The sequence below is a fragment of the Oncorhynchus tshawytscha genome, linkage group LG26 (genome assembly GCF_018296145.1).
Source record: "Oncorhynchus tshawytscha isolate Ot180627B linkage group LG26, Otsh_v2.0, whole genome shotgun sequence".
NCBI lineage: Eukaryota > Metazoa > Chordata > Actinopteri > Salmoniformes > Salmonidae > Oncorhynchus > Oncorhynchus tshawytscha.
Genome location: NC_056454.1, coordinates 44,904,866 through 44,922,893, shown reverse-complemented (window position 1 = coordinate 44,922,893; position 18,028 = coordinate 44,904,866). Strand labels below are relative to the sequence as shown.

General features: G+C 42.0%; 1 protein-coding gene across 1 annotated transcript in view; it reads right to left on the bottom strand.

Annotated features, from left to right (window-relative positions):
• The window catches only part of LOC112234365 (glypican-6), a 166,356-nt gene that overhangs the window by 82,093 nt on the left and 66,235 nt on the right, over positions 1–18,028 (bottom strand). The window contains exons 3-4 of the mRNA XM_042306732.1: positions 17,074–17,465; positions 10,137–10,302 (exon numbers count right to left, since the gene is read on the bottom strand). Of these exons, the coding sequence (XP_042162666.1) occupies positions 10,137–10,302; positions 17,074–17,465 (558 nt within the window). The remainder of the gene's footprint in view (positions 1–10,136; positions 10,303–17,073; positions 17,466–18,028) is intronic.

Genomic DNA, 18,028 nt, shown 5'->3' with positions numbered 1-18,028 from the left:
GAGGAGGATGGTATTGGTGTTTCTCTACAAGAAGGGTGAGTCAACATTTTTTTCTACTTGCGCACACACACACACACATGCACACACACACACACACACACGCACACACAAACACAAATCAGAACCATGGACAGCCACATATTTAGCTTACGTTGATTGGACTAAATTGTTTTGGGTATCTTTTAGTTGTCACTGTATTAGACTAAGCGTAGGTGATTTGATGATGTTGAAGTGAAAATGGTGCTGGAATAGTGGAGGCAGATCCTGTTTTCTTTGTGACTTGAGGTAACTCTCTGTGGTTCTAAATCAATAGTTGTTTAGTGGTCTGAAAATGTTGGAAACATTAACTTACTTGACCATGCTGTAGGTCATGTAACTGTTTGTTACATGCAAAATGCTTTGTGGACTCCACGGGACAGAGGCTGTTATCTGGTTTTGTGATGAAACACAGGTGTGGTTGAATTTATTCTGTCACTGTGTCTCCTTATTGTGTCAGCCTTAGGCCTATATATCACGGTGGCAAGGCATTTAAATTAAGAGGATGTAGGGCAAACAACGCAATTATCACAACACAGGTTGTAATATGGCATTTTATTCTTTTTAAGGGGGGCCTTGGCTACCCTAGTGATTTTACCCACGCACCGCTACTGGCTAGATAGAAGTTTGTTTTGCTCGGCAGCATTCTCGGCATGGATGATGGTGAGCCAACCCCTATTCAGAGGGAGACCTGTGATTCAGGGCAAAGAAGGATTCCCATTTGTGTATGCACATTTATGAACTGGTGACGTGACTCGTTCGACCAATAGGCTGCTCCCCCTGAACTCGTTCTTTTGATCGAGGCGTTTTCACACTGGGTTTTATAGATGAGCCAACAGTTGTCATTTTTCAGCCGTTATTGATTGTACTTTCACCTGGCATCCTCCACACATGACCCAATTTGATGAATAACGTGAGTTTGACTGTGCCTGACCTTTAATAAAACCCTGTTGCATTAGGTCCCTACTGACTGACTTCATTAGCTGCTGTGGTGTTGAGGCAATTAATTAGATCAATGTTTAAACAAAAGTAAGGAAAGGACACACAATTAATGAACAATATATTCACTATTTCAATTCCCTTTAGTGCAGTGCCTTTGCAGAAGAGGAAAATCTTTTAGCCAGTTTGTGAGGTCTATTTCTCAGCCAGTCCTTCAGTGGTGTGCTGCTGGGAGCTTCTTCCCTTCCTCTGCTATATTTTATTCATGAGGACATCTCCACAAAGGACAGGAAATGTTGTTGGTTAGAAATGTCATGAATAGTGAGGTTGTGGCTGTCTCCGGTTACCCCGGTGAAACAAATCACACAAATTAAAAATAAATTAGCAAATAAAATCAGTGTGGTGACATACGGCCTCCAGAGAGAACAACACTAGTCAATATCACAACGAAGCCAAATAATTGAAGAGAAAACTGTGAGTCAAGGACAATGGGTGGTCTTGTTGTGTGCACTGCAGTAGTCGAGCAGGAAGGAAAATCGCTTACTATCATCGGTTTCAACCACCTGTCAACACAAAAAAATGATAATGTCACGTGGGGTGTAAAATAGAGAGGGCCACATTCATCACCACAGCAGGTGACGGATGTTCCAACGACATAGGCTGATCGAGACATCAATTCTCTAGGACAGCCCAACTAAAAACCTCTTAATTTTTTTTTTTTTACAAAATTTCACATTTCAAAACATTATTCAATGAAAAGGACAATTCCCTATACAAAAATTCAAAGGCACCTCAAAGACATGTAATTATAACCAGCCAGTACACAAACTGAGTCTATGGAATTATAACCAGCCATTACACAAACTGAGAGTATATGGTTCTATTCTCATTGACGAGATTTATTAAGGAGAACTTTGAGAGATTCTCAAGAGGTATCGAGAGAGACATAACTGTAATGTAAGCTTGCATTTTCCTTACATCTTGAACGCTACCTCTGGAGGTCATGCATGACACTCTCTGTATCTTTAAGACAGGGTGTTATTCCCCACCTTGGCTGCTCTGAGCCACCGTCCAGGCAGGATGCACGCAGCAAGAAGCTGATTAACTCACCAGGGGAATTATCAACATCTTCAGTCACAAGTTTGCATTTGCCTCATATAATGACTTGTACAGTATAATGAGATATTGATGGTTTGTTTTAAGGTAACTTTAATACGCTGAAATTGTACTTTTATATTCATATGAGAGGGGTAAACATTCATGTTTTATATGCTGACATTAATAGCTAGACATTTAATAATATATATTTTTTATGACCTTTTAATTTGGCATGAACACAACCAGTCGTGATAGTAGGCTACCTGCGCATGTTCGTCCACTCCAGAAAAGTGCACTAGTGCCATTTGATGAATGGAAAGAGACATCCGTTACACAACACCCCAAAATGTTTCATGACATTCAGCGATTGTAATGACACTTGTAGCCTAAATTAATTGAATGCATCTTGCTGACACAAATATATTTTGGGGGGTAGAAAGAAAAGTTGGGACATGTGAAAAGAGGCGGGACTATCCCGGGATGACAAGTACAGGCGCATGGGGAAAAACAAGATTAAGTCATGACAGAGGTGGGGGTGTTCATTTAATTTAGGGGTTAGTTAAATTAGCATTATTTAAAGACCCCCCCCCCCAAGTTTTCCCTTGTTGGATTTAGGGGAACTCACGTCTCATTCAGGGGGTCTAAGACCACCCTTGGGCCCCCCGTAATTTGCACTCTGTACTAAACCTTTGGTTGGTGAACGCAGCATATGTTCCGTGAGGAGTAATCAGGTGTGGACTGACAGATGTTCATCAGTTCGCTTACTCAATGCTTCAGATATTTCATCCTATCAACAAAAAATATATATATATATATATAATCTCATCTAATCTTACTTCACATGACTACTCAGTTTTTCTATTACTGGATCAAATCAAATGTAATTATAAAGCCCATTTTACATCAGCAGATGTCACAAAGTGCTTATACAGAAACCCAGCCTAAAACCCCAAAGAGCAAGCAACGCTGATGTGGAAGTACGGTGGCTAGGAAAAACTCAATAGAAAGGCAGGAACCTAAGAAGAAACCTAGAGCGGAACCAGGCTTTGAGGGGTTGCCAGACCTTCTTCTGGCTGTGCCAGGTGGAGAATATAAGAGTACATGTTCTTACTGGCGTACAATATGAACATAGTTTTTTGTAAAACCCCTGGAGTGAAATGATTCACATGCATGCCATAATTCATAACGCAGCTTAAATAAAGGATGTCTGCCTCCTGTTTCCATCATTCATAGACTGAGCCATTCTTGTTGTTTTTTCATGCAGCGGTCAGCATGGATTTCTCCTGCAATGGGAACAAATGGATTTGACACTGTCCACTCAGTGGAACCAATATAATCCTTGATGTATTGCTTCTATTTTAATTACATGAATAAGAAAAACGTCTTTAACCATTTCGCTTGAATTCAGCCGACAGATTAGCACATTTAAACATTTGTCGTTTCTACTGTCTGATTCATGTTAAAACAGCGGCAGGCATGTGTTCGATGTGCAGACAGGTGGCATAGATAAAAGCCTCTGAAAATGATCTTCAATGCTGTTTAATCTGTTACGTTTTAACCACTGGCTTTAGTCTGGAAACGTTTTGGTGTCTAATATGTTATGCGTGTGATAACTGCGTCATGACCTTTACGATTAATCAATCTCTCGTGTCTGAGCTGTTGAATTGCAACTCCACTTTGTCTCTGTAACGTTTTGCCTGTTTGATTGCCTTACGGAGGGAATAACTACACTGTTTGTATTCAACCATATTCCCAGTCACGTTGCCATGGTTAAATGCGATGGTTTGCGCTTTTAGATTAGCGCGAATGCTTCCATCTATCCACGGTTTCTGGTTTGGGTAGGTTTTAATAGTCACAGTGGGTTCAATCAATCTTTAAAAGGTACAGCACCTTTCCCACTCAGCCCCTTTCTTAATAGTTTGAAATACTGAAATTAAGCCGTGCTTATTTAAGCAGTGAATTCTACTAGGTTCACTGAATATTTGACATTTTGTTCTACGTGAAATAACTCAGTCATTTGTCATTCGCTTGGCCCATTTGTTTCCCGCCTAAGGCAAGAAAAGAGAAAGTGCAAACTTGCTAGTCTTACCAACTGACAGACAAATAAAACAAACAACATTTTCTTTGCATAAATAAATTACTGAAAGCAGGTTCCCGCAGGGGTATATCATTTGGGTTGGGTTGGCCGTGGGGGTTGGCTATGAACTCCTTAATAGCCATATATATCTCTCCTCACATCTGCACCTGATAGCTGATGTGTGGTCAACGCTCTGGCACAAAAATGGTCACCGTGCATCACCCTTGTGGGTGCTACATGTTGGTGGTGGGTGAGGTGAGTTTCCCCCTACTATGTAAAGCGCTTTGAGTACCTCAGTTGGTAGAAAAGTGCTATATAAATCCAATCAATTATTATTATTACATTAACACATGCAAAACCACAAATAACTGAACTGATTTGTAGTGCCACTCAACCACAGCCGTCTGGTGGTGCCTTAATTGGGGCGGCAGGGTTGCCTAGTGGTTAGAGTGTTGGACTAGTAACCGGAAGGTTGCAAGTTCAAACCCCCGAGCTGACCCCCGAGCTGCCCCTGAACAGGCAGTTTAACCCACTGTTCCTAGGCCGGCATTGAAAATAAGAATTTGTTCTTAACTGACTTGCCTAGTTAAATAAAGGTAAAAAATAAATGTAAAAAAATTGGGGAGGATGGCTGGATAGCAATGGCTAGAACGGCATAAATGGAATGGGATCACAGTTTCCATGTGTTTGATACCATTCCATATACTCCATTCTGGCTATTATGAGCCATCCTCCCCTCACCAGCCTCTTGTGCTCAACATACTAATAGTTCCATGGTTTGCAGTACACAGTGCATCTGCCAAGCTTAATCTCAGCCCTTTGATATGCTAACGTTACTAGCTAAACATTTCATTTAACAGTATTTTTTTTAATTATTAACTTTTAATTTGGCATGAACACAATCAGTCATGATGTTTTCATCTTCTTGTCAAACAAATCACTTCAAAGAAACTAGGCTACCTGTGGATGTTCGAATTACACCTCCGCTAAGCTGATCCTCGACATGGGCGCCTGCTCAACCCCCTCCTGTACTCCCTGTTCACCCATTACTGAGTGGCCACACACGTCTCCAACTCAACCATAAAGTTTGCAGTCGATACAACAGAGGTAGGCCTGATTACCAACAACGACGAGACAGCCTATAGGGAGGATGAGAGGGCCCTGGTGGAGTGGTGCCAGGAAAATAACCTCTCCTTCAACAAAACGAAGGAGCTGATGAGCGAGCAGCGAGCAGAGCGAGCATGCCCCCATCCAGTTGAGACGGTGAAAAGATTCAAGATCCTCGACGCAATGACAACCTGAAATGGTCGATCCACACAAACAGAGGTGCACTTGCTGTACTCACTTCATACAGTATGTACAGTTGAAGTTGGAAGTTTACATACACCTTAGCCAAATACATTTAAACTCAGTTTTTCACAATTCCTGACATTTAATCCTAGTAAAAATTCCCTGTGTTAGAACAGTTAGGATCACAACTTAATTTTAAGAATGGGAAATGTCAGAATAATAGTAGAGAGAATGATTTATTTCGGCTTTTATTTCTTTCATCACATTCCCAGTAGGTCAGAAGTTTACATATACAAACTCCAATACCTTGACTTTGTTGTCCTTAAGCCACTTTGGAAGTATGCTTGGGGTCATTGTCCATTTGGAAGACCCATTTCCGACCAAGTTTTAACTTCCTGACTGATGTCTTGAGATGTTGCTGCAATATATCCACATTATTTTTCCTACCTCATGATGCCATCTATTTTGTGAAGTGCACCAGACCCTCCTGCAGCAAAGCACCCCCACAACATGATGCTTGCTTTATGGTTTGGATGGTGTTCTTCGGCTTGCAAGGCTCTCCATTTTTTCTCCAAACATAACGATGGTCATTATGGCCAAACAGTTCCATTTTTGTTTCATCAGACCAGAGGACATTTCTCCAAAAAGTACGATCTTTGTCCCCATGTGCAGTTGCAAACCGTAGTCTGGCTTTTTTATGGCGGTTTTGTAGCAGTGGCTTCATCCTTGCTGAGCGGCCTTTTAGGTTATGTCGATACAGGACTCTTTTACTGTGGATATAGATACTTCTGTACCCGTTTCCTCCAGCATCTTCACAAGGTCCTTTGCTGTTGTTCTGGGATTGATTTACACTTTTCGCACCAAAGTTCGTTCATCTCTAGGCGACAGAACGCATCTCCTTCCTGAGCAGTATGGCGGCTGCATGGTCCCATGGTGTTTATACTTGCGTACTATTGTTTGTACAGATGAATGTGGTACCTTCAGGCATTTGGAAATTGCTCACAGGGATGAACCAGACTTGTGGAGGTCTACATTTGTTTTTGCTGAGCTCTTGGCTGATTTCTTTTGATTTTCCCATGATGTCAAGCAAAGAGGCTCTGAGTTTGAAGGTAGGCCTTGAAATACATCCACAGGTACACCTCCAATTGACTCAAATGATGTCAACTTAGTGTATGTAAACGTCTAACCCACTGGAATTGTGATACAGTGAATTATAAGTGAAATAATCTGTCTGTAAACAATTGTTGGAAAAATTACTTGTCATGCACAAAGTAGATGTCCTAACCGACTTGCCAAAACTATAGTTTGTTAACAAGACAATTGTGGAGTGGTTGAAAAACAAGTTTTAATGACTCCAACCTAAGTGTATGTAAACTTACGACTTCAACTGTATATACTCTATAGTAGTCAAGGCTCATCCTACTGTAGTATAACTACTGCTGTGCATACCTTTTGTATCCATATTGTCTATACACACACCATCATATACACACATCTATTATGAGAAGAGATGGATATTTAAGCATTACATATTTAGCTAGCTTGACTGAATGAATGGAAGCAGAATCACAGTTGCATTGAATGAACATCTGTTTTGGTCTGCTCAAGGCCGTGCTACCAAAGTCCCTCCTCTAACCCCCCACACACTGAAGATAAATGAAGGTCAGGCTGAGGGTAATGTGAATGACTGCCCTCTTGTCCAAGTTCTGTCAGGAGTTCCTATGCACTGTCAAAGAGTGAAATTTCCTGCTGGTGGAGTTCTAGCAACGAGGAGGGAAAAATCGTTGCTATCGGGAGCTCAGCTTCCAGCTGAAAAAAGATTTTTCAGTCCTTGGTTGAATTAGCTTTTCACCTCTCCGGTATCTCATCTAGTCAGTGGAGCAGACACTGTTGGGCTGGATAGATGCCACTGGAATCAAGATGAATATCTTTACGTACCCCTATACGGGTTGGAAAATGGCAGATTTGGACAATGATAAGCACCTACATTGGAACACGGCGGCTGTACAGGAATATGCTATACATGACGTCAGAGCTCTGTTTGGGTTTTGACTGACAGCCGTTGTGAACTTGAACATCACACGTGACAGGAAGTTGCCCTTATCCCTCTAGCTAATTGGGCAACTTCTGCAAATGTTTTCATGTCCGAGTGAGGGAAATGCTGTAACTTACGAGAATTCTATGTATAAGATGAGATGTTGAGGGTTATAATAAATACTGCTTTGATGTCATACAAGCAAGCAAAAACACCCGAGAGTCCAAATGTGCACATAAAACTCATGTAATACACAGTGACAAAGTTTATAATCACGGTGTTTGATGTAAAGTTACAAAATGACATGGCATCATAGCCTGGGTTGTCCTGAACAAAATTAGCCTGTTTGTTGTATTGTGAAGAATGTTTGCCGTGGCATCTGAATGCACTCCAGTCTGCGTAGTAAAATTACCATCTGCTTCTCTGAATTGCCTTGTGAAAGCCTAACACTGTAAGATCCTATTTTGTTATTTAGTTAGTCATGTTGGCAATACAAGCTTTCAAATTATGCCCACCTGACCCATATTCCGATTTATAATGGACCGTTTTGGATTGCGTAAACAACAACAGTAATTGTGTAAAGACGGGGATGCAGGGCTATGTTCCAAACAAAACAACTACTGTACATGTGTGCTTGTTCAAGTTCCTCAACGCCATAGCTAGGAGAGCTAAAAAAAAAAAAGAAAACGTATAGTTGAAGACTCTTCTTTGAGTCATGAAAGTGCATTGAAATGACTTAGGAACTGTGCCCACTTTGCAGAGGTTTGTAGCCACTTGGAAACCCCAGTTAGACCCTCACTCAAACCTTTGTCGTTTTTTTTTTCTTATGTTGCACCAACCCCAAATTTTCCAAGAATATTATATTAATGTTACTGAATGTATCAAGACTATTTTCAGATTTCATTATCAACAAATGCTGCAAAAAAGTACAGTAAATGTCAAATGCACATCAAATCAACAGTGTCATGTTTGGATTCAGTCTTGTGTCAGGTCAACTGTTTTGTCCAAACCTTTAATCTCATCATTTTCCCATAATCTCCAAACTGTTAATGGCTACCATGGTTATGCATATGCTTTCCATATTTCTTCTGTAAGACACATTTTAATTTAGCCCTAATTCCCACAAGGGTAAGGGGTTCCATGCAAGTTCCATGTCGGTCCAGGCTTTTGTGATCTATTTTCACTCAAAGCCCTGTAGTCACCAGCTTCTCCCTTCTATTCACAGCAACTGGAATAGCTGGTTTTCATGTGAGTTCGATGTACATTACTACACTGTGGTCCTATTCGTGGATGGAAAAGAATGTATGATAATCCTACATTGGTTTGTGAGCTCGTATGCAAACTAAATGGATTTCACCATCACAGCAGAAACCATCAATGCTAGTGTTATTACAGATAGCAGTTAATTATTTGAGCAGTTTATTATTTAAAAAAAAATCTAAACTACTTAAAGAACAACGAGAAGCTCAGGGGACATCTGGCAGACATGCAATCACTACTGTAAGCTCTGAAAGCAGGATCGATATCTCTTTGTGGTTGGACCTTGAGCTAATTGAAAATCTTTGAGCCTATAATGAATATGAAATGTCAGAGAGCCAAAAGATATGAAACTGACATTTACTCTACACCCTGGGAACAATCCTCCATTTGAGAGTATGAGCAATTCAAACCTAGAAAAAAAATGACTATTTCAGTTAGGTTGTTCAACAATTTGTGTAGCAGTGTAGACCACCCAATTTTCAAGTAGAAGAACATAAAAACACACCATGACGAAAGGTTTCTGTAATACACTTAGACAAATCTTATAATGAAGTAGTTCAGTGACAAGTACTGCTGGTGACTGATGTAGCCTACAGTAGGGAGCCTGTGGAGTGGCCGAGCTCTGTATCAGGACATCAGACAGTAAAACACATACCATCAGCTTAGTCCAAGTCACAAGGTTCTTCGTTATTACCATTGAATATTCATCTGACGCACGTTACGCTGCTCCACCAACATCTCAGTGCGCTGTACTTTACATTGGACCTCTGCTCTTCTGACATGAAACAACTATCCAGAGAGCTGTGGCCCCGTTTCAACTGCTAGTTTCTGACAGTGGCATTCTTGACATGCGTCTCTAAAGTGCAGCTCACAGCTAGCCTGCTCTGCTTTAGATCACTCCAGCAGTCCTGACATGAAGGCTCCAAACCGAATAAGGTATTCTAATAAATAAATAACGTCCATGTTATATTCATGTTTGTAATCTCCCCGAGCTGAACAAGCTGCTGTTGAACTGCTTTCACAAAGCTCTGCGTTCCTCATAGTGCGTAGCTACCACACTGCAAGTGCTCATTCAATACAGCACGAGCCCACCAGCCAATAAATAATGGCGTTTTCATCCAGAATAAATTGTCAAAGGTAAAAAGAAGGATTCAAACAGTAAAAAGCACCTTATCACAGCGCCCAAGTTCTGCCCGTGGAACTAAATGCAGACAAATGACAACACTGAACAACAATTCAAGACAAAATGCATTTTTTATACGAAGCAAAGTCAGAACAGTCCAAATCCCAGTCAGAGACAAAGGGAGGGAGGGAGGGAGGGAGGGGGAGGGAGGGAGGGAGGGAGGGAGGGAGGGAGGAGGGAGGGAGGGAGGGAGGGAGGGAGGGAGGGACAGCTCTTACCGATGTACTGGTTCCACTCTGGGTCCAGATCAGCCTGGTTGGCGAGGCAGCCCTTCATGACGTTCAGACAATAGTTGTTGCAGGGCTTCACAGAGGGCATGGCTTGGCAGTATGGGCAGTACATCATCTTGGTCAGTGCTCGGATACACGCTGGGGTGCTGCTCACCTAGTGGGTAGATGTGAGAACAAAGGCCAGCTATACATTGGATACAATTTACAAGGCTGTTCAACACATGGAAATTAATCCAGTAAACGGTATGATTCCGTGTTTCATGTATATAAAGAAATGAGCTGGCTTAAAAAGCATCTAGCTCCACTGTCCTCCATCTAGCTCCACTGTCCTCCATCTAGCGCCACTGTCCTCCACCTAGCGCCACTGTCCTCCACCTAGCTCCACCTAGCTCCACTGTCCTCCACCTAGCTCCACTGTCCTCCAACTAGCTCCACTGTCCTCCACCTAGCTCCACTGTCCTCCACCTAGCGCCACTGTCCTCCACCTAGCGCCACTGTCCTCCACCTAGCTCCACTGTCCTCCACCTAGCGCCACTGTCCTCCACCTAGCGCCACTGTCCTCCACCTAGCTCCACTGTCCTCCACCTAGCTCCACTGTCCTCCACCTAGCTCCACTGTCCTGCATCTAGCTCCACTGTCCTCCACCTAGCACTACTGTCCTGCATCTAGCTCCATATACAGCGGTTACATCTAGCTCCACTGTCCTCCATCTAGCTCCACTGTCCGCCCTCTAGCTCCATATCTAGCTCCACTGTCCTCCATCTAGCTCCACTGTCCGCCCTCTAGTTCCATATACAGCTCTTACATCTATGTTGCTACAATACAGCAACAGAAATGTTTTAGTCAATAATGCAAATATCCACACCCTTTTGTTTGAAGTCAGACTCCCAGGTAATGGCTAATGGCTTCATCTCTTTTTCAAACACAGACAGGTTCTTAAATCGTTTCTTAACCTTATTACTGCAGCTCAGCCCTCTATGAAATAGCTATTCCCTGACCAAAATTTCTGTCAGTGCTTCAGTTTGCTTTCGTTTGTGTGTATGTTTCTACATGTTTTATGCATTTTATTAAGTGTCAGATTCTTGTTACTCTGGCAAAAAATCGATAACATAAAAACATTCCCATTTCATGAGAGTATTTTCCAATTAATCTCAACATCTTTAAAATAAAAAGAAAACACCTAGTCTTTGTACTGAATTTAAAAAATAAATTCTGAAAGAAGTACAATTTTACACAGGGCTCAAACTACTTTGTGTATTTCAGAACAAATCCAACAAAGGTACAGGGAGGAGTAGGGATGTACCAGTGGGGAGAAAGGGAGTTGTCAGGTACTGGTCTGAACTTTCCAAAGTACCCAGACACTGCACGCATGAGGTGAGAGAAGAGCCGCAGCTCGGCTGGAAGTCAGTGTTTTGAGTGGCTTCTGAGCTGTCTTCATGTTTGATATGATTGGACCCCTGCTTCTCCCAACCCACCAGTGAGGATTGCTGAGGAGAAGAGGAGGTGGAGGCATCATCAGCCGCCTCCACAGAGTCAGGCTAGTAGATCAAATAATACACTACCGTGACGGACTGATACGCCTCAAACATCTACTGCTAGCGTCCTTCGTCATTGGCTTGATTTAACACACAGCCTGATGTTGATCACTCACACAATGTCATGTTCCCACTGACACCCCCACACATTCACATGTTGCGAGTAGCGAGTTTAAAATATCAAGGGGGTAATCTCTGGTTCCTGTCGTCACTATAATCTCTGGTACCTGTCGTCACTATAATCTCTGGTACCTGTCGTCACTATAATCTCTGGTTCCTGTCGTCACTATAATCTCTGGTACCTGTCGTCACTATAATCTCTGGTTCCTGTCGTCACTATAATCTCTGGTACCTGTCGTCACTATAATCTCTGGTTCCTGTCGTCACTATAATCTCTGGTTCCTGTCGTCACTATAATCTCTGGTACCTGTCGTCACTATAATCTCTGGTACCTGTCGTCACTATAATCTCTGGTTCCTGTCGTCACTATAATCTCTGGTACCTGTCGTCACTATAATCTCTGGTTCCTGTCGTCACTATAATCTCTGGTTCCTGTCGTCAATATAATCTCTGGTTCCTGTCGTCACTATAATCTCTGGTACCTGTCGTCACTATAATCTCTGGTATCTGTCGTCACTATAATCTCTGGTACCTGTCGTCACTATAATCTCTGGTACCTGTCGTCAATATAATCTCTGGTACCTGTCGTCACTATAATATCTGGTACCTGTCGTCACTATAATCTCTGGTACCTGTCGTCACTATAATCTCTGGTACCTGTCGTCACTATAATCTCTGGTATCTGTCGTCACTATAATCTCTGGTTCCTGTCGTCACTATAATCTCTGGTACCTGTCGTCACTATAATCTCTGGTTCCTGTCATCACTATAATCTCTGGTTCCTGTCGTCACTATAATCTCTGGTTCCTGTCATCACTATAATCTCTGGTACCTGTCGTCACTATAATCTCTGGTATCTGTCGTCACTATAATCTCTGGTACCTGTCGTCACTATAATCTCTGGTACCTGTCGTCAATATAATCTCTGGTACCTGTCGTCACTATAATCTCTGGTACCTGTCGTCACTATAATCTCTGGTACCTGTCGTCACTATAATCTCTGGTACCTGTCGTCACTATAATATCTGGTACCTGTCGTCACTATAATCTCTGGTACCTGTCGTCACTATAATCTCTGGTACCTGTCGTCACTATAATCTCTGGTACCTGTCGTCACTATAATCTCTGGTACCTGTCGTCACTATAATCTCTGGTACCTGTCGTCACTATAATCTCTGGTACCTGTCGTCACTATAATCTCTGGTACCTGTCGTCACTATAATCTCTGGTACCTGTCGTCACTATAATCTCTGGTACCTGTCATCACTATAATCTCTGGTACCTGTCGTCACTATAATCTCTGGTACCTGTCGTCACTATAATCTCTGGTACCTGTCGTCACTATAATCTCTGGTACCTGTCGTCACTATAATCTCTGGTACCTGTCGTCACTATAATCTCTGGTACCTGTCGTCACTATAATCTCTGGTACCTGTCGTCACTATAATCTCTGGTACCTGTCGTCACTATAATCTCTGGTACCTGTCATCACTATAATCTCTGGTACCTGTCGTCACTATAATCTCTGGTACCTGTCGTCACTATAATCTCTGGTACCTGTCGTCACTATAATCTCTGGTACCTGTCATCACTATAATCTCTGGTACCTGTCATCACTATAATCTCTGGTACCTGTCGTCAATATAATCTCTGGTACCTGTCGTCACTATAATCTCTGGTACCTGTCGTCACTATAATCTCTGGTACCTGTCGTCACTATAATCTCTGGTACCTGTCGTCACTATAATCTCTGGTACCTGTCGTCACTATAATCTCTGGTACCCGTCATCACTATAATCTCTGGTACCTGTCGTCACTATAATCTCTGGTATCTGTCGTCACTATATGTGCCTTCAATAATTGTTTTCTGATTGCTTTGTTCTGCAGTTGCATAGAAACTGTAAACACAATTCATACATTTCACATTGACACTAAAACATTTGGTCTTTTTCAGATTCCAATTTCATTCATTTGAATCTGAGATGCACTTTATTTTAAAATACTCTACTGACAGAATCCTTAATGTGCATTTCCGTACAGTAAGATATGGTATAGCGTTGCTTCCTCCTTTTTCAATTTGCAGAACTGACACCTGACAAATGCTTTCTTCCTCCACAAATGGCTTTGGAGCAGACCAGCACTCAGTAAGTTGCCATAATGTCTGCATGACTCTCCCCCTATCTCCCTGGACTGCTGGCTTCTTTGAGTGCATTACAGCGTTTGCAGAGCATGTATTATTCTAATGATTCGAGCTCATCAAAAGAGAGTCCTATTATTAGAATCAATCAATAGCCACATCACCGCTTTGCAAAACTGAAGAATAGAAATACGCTGTGTGCCCATAATGACAATGTTGGAGCCTTGATATATCCCTGGGCATATCTTTTCATTTCAGAGGTTTAGAAAATGGGAAAACATTAGTCCATGCTGGTATTTATGCAGTAATAAGTGTAACTGAATGCCAAACTCTGATGGACCATGGATAAGATCTGACTGACCACGGATAAGATCTGACTGACCACAGATAAGATCTGCTTGACCACGGATAAGATCTGATTGACCATGGATAAGATCTGATTGACCATGGATAAGATCTGATTGACCATGGATAAGATCTGATTGACCATGGATACAACTCTGACTGACCATGGATAAGCTCTGATTGACCATGGATAAGATCTGATTGACCATGGATAAAACTCTGACTGACCATGGATAAACTCTGATTGACCATGGATAAGCTCTGATTGACCATGGATAAGCTCTGATTGACCATGGATAAGATCTGATTGACCATGGATAAGCTCTGATTGACCATGAATAAGATCTGATTGACCATGGATAAGCTCTGATTGACCATGGATAAGCTCTGATTGACCATGGATAAGATCTGATTGACCATGGATAAACTCTGATTGACCATGGATAAACTCTGATTGACCATGGATAAACTCTGATTGACCATGGATAAGCTCTGATTGACCATGGATAAACTGACCTGACCTGGGATATAGATAAGCAGTGTAGTAGTGTCTTAGTCATAAACTGTAAACTGCTGTGATGTGAGGTAGTGCAGCAGCTCCTGGAACTCAATAAAGCCCCTTAGCAGCACTAGGCATAGATGTCACATGTCCCACCCCTCCTCTGGGGTGTCCTATTCCATTATGCTTACACCCAATCTCTCCAGATGAGTTGAGGCCCCTTGGATCAAAGGGCCGTGGCCCCGCCACATGACCCGTGTCACAGGTCCCTGGGTAATGTCAGAGTTGAGGTGGGGACACGGCGGCTGCCAGGGAATCCAGGACGTGTGTCACTACCACAGACAGTAACAACTCATCCTCATGAAGAGGGTTTCATCAGGCAGCCCTGGCTGGAGTTCACCATGCTTGCCGGTAATGAATGACCAGCAGTGGAAAGGTTGAGTTTGTTCTATGTTCGGGGGTTATACATGTGATTCTCCTCTTGCAGCCTATTGCCTTGGGTTTCCTTGTGCCTTTGACCACTCATAGCTGCGCTACAATCTGCATGATACACACCCCATCGTGAATTATGGTGAACATAAACTCATTGGCCAGCAACTGTTGCAAAAGGACTCCATTTCCAAACAGTATATTAACTGTTTACTAGCCTTGATGTCCAGGCTTCTCCTCTGACAACGCAGAACAGTGTACACACATTACTATTAACACCAATAACGGAAACAAACACAAACAATTCAGATAAATTGCTTGTGACCACGAGGCTATGGAAGCAAACTTGATCTACAAGTCTAGCCAGTGTTCTAATGTTGATATCAACCAGTGGTGTAGAGTACTTAAGTAAAAATACTTTAAAGTACGACTTAAGTCATTTTTTGACGTATCTGTACTTTACTATTCATATTTTTATGACAACTTTTACTTTACTAAATTTCTATAGAAAATATTGTACTTTTTACTCCATACAATTTTCCCTGACAACCAAAAGTACTTGTTACACTTTGAATGCTTAGCGGTTGTTACACTTTGAATGCTTAGCGGGGCAGGAAAATTGTGAAATTCACTCATTTATCAAGAGAACACGTGGTCATCCCTACTGCCTCTGTTCTGGCAGACTCACTAAACACAAATGCATCCTTTGTAAGTAATGTCTGAGTGTTGGAGTGTGCCCCTGGGCTATCCATACATTTTAAAAAGAAGAAAATGGTCCCGTCTTACATTTTTCTACTTTTGATACTTAAGTATATTTAAAACCAAATACTTTTACTTAAGTAGTATTTTACTGGGTGACTTTCACTTTTACTTGAGTCATTTTCTATTAAGGTATCTCTACTTTTACTCAAGTATGACAATTGGGTAATTCTTCCACCACTGATATTAACTGAAAACAAGACATCTAGAAAACAGCTGTTGTTGAGTGGAGCCAATGTCAAGCATACATCTCTTGCTATGCCTTTAAATGTTCCTTTGCATACGATCGAAAGTACACACTCCCAAGGCAATGATATACAACAAAAGCAGCTAGCAGCATTAACATTACATCAAACAGAATACTCACAGCAAGATTAATGGGGACGGTATACAGACTTTAAAAATATTGGGTGATAGAGATACAAACATCCATAGCAAAAAATATATATATATATTCCCATAGCTTGGAGCCAGATAGTCTTCCCATGCTTGAGAATTCCTCCTGAACAATGGGAGGCCCCACCAGAGGTCATTATAGAATCCTTGAAAAGGCAGCCCCGAGCCTTAATCCAACAGCCCATAGGCCCATACAAAGAGATGGTAGTGGTGGGAAGGCAGTGGTAAGTCAGTCAGAAGAGTGTATGATCGAAATACCAGCCTGTGGGGGATCTCCTGGGAGAAAAGAAAACCCAAAAAGCAAAACAGAGACCTTCAGCTTTTTTAAGAATGCGTTGGATACACTGTTATATTATGTTGTACTTCTCTCTCCACCAGAACAATCCATCCAGCCCCAAACACCAACAAAATACTCCATTTTATGATCTATGAGATTTTGACATATAATATTGATATGTGATAATGATGGATCCAACAAAATCTGTCAATTGTTCAATTCTGGGGAAAGTGTTGATATAAATCTATGACATTAATTTTACATGATCAAATTGGGTGAAAGGTTTCAGGGGGAAATTCCCATTGGGCAAGTGGTATATATTCCTTATTAAAATCACCATCATCCCCTGCTGCACAATAGCAGCAAATTAGCCCAAACTAATATCACTCAACCCAATTTGCTTATGAATGGCAGAGACGAGGGCTTACCTTGGACACCCTGCTGGCCACCTCTCTACCGACCGAGAGGCCCTGGACGAAAGTGCGTGCCACGATGAAAGCCCTGGTAACCTGAGCCTTGAGCTTCTTGGGTACGTCTCCAAAGGGCTTGAGCTGGTCCGTGTACTTACTGATGCACTCCAGATAGTCCTCAGTGATGACGTACTGGGAGTTGAGCAACGTGAACATGCGCTCCAGCAGCCGCGACCAGAAGTCGTTGAGCATCTCCTCCAGGTTGACGTTGCCTCCCGTGTAGTAGCGTTTCAGCTCGGCAAACAGGTTCTGGAACACCTCCGAGTTCTGCATGTACGGCTTTCCGTAGGTCCGCACGAACATCTCGTTCAAAGACTTCTCCGTGTTCTCCAACAACTCCAGGAAGAACTCTGGGTCAAGAGGAATAGGAGACAATTAAAATATTGTTCATTATAGCCTATGTAGGCCTACATCTGTCTTCAAATACGAGCACTATGATGCTGTTAAGATAGGCATGCTATTATAATGAGATACCTATTGACTTGAGTTAACATTTGTATTCTTTAAAATGTAAAGACACTGTACATCAGTTTGTCTTTCATAGATGAAGGGTGTCTGGGTCTAAGACTGGCATACTTCCATGAGGTTTTTACATTACACTGTTGCTAAAATTAAACGGAGAACAGACAGACGTTTTCAGGTTAACACTGAGTGTTTATTCACACCAATACTACCCATCTTCATATTCTCCTCTAGACTTCAGAAGTGTTAATGATTAGTAATCCTATACTGCCAGTCACTCTCTATAGGCTGGCCCTATTCAAGCATACTTGGACTTGCTACTGTACAAACTGCTTCAGCAATAAGAATCTGTATTGCTCACGTTGATTTGTAGAAATGCAGTGGAGTTGGCAGTGTGACTTTGCAGTAGAGGTTTGTATATTCATACATTCAATACAGCCATTGATATGTG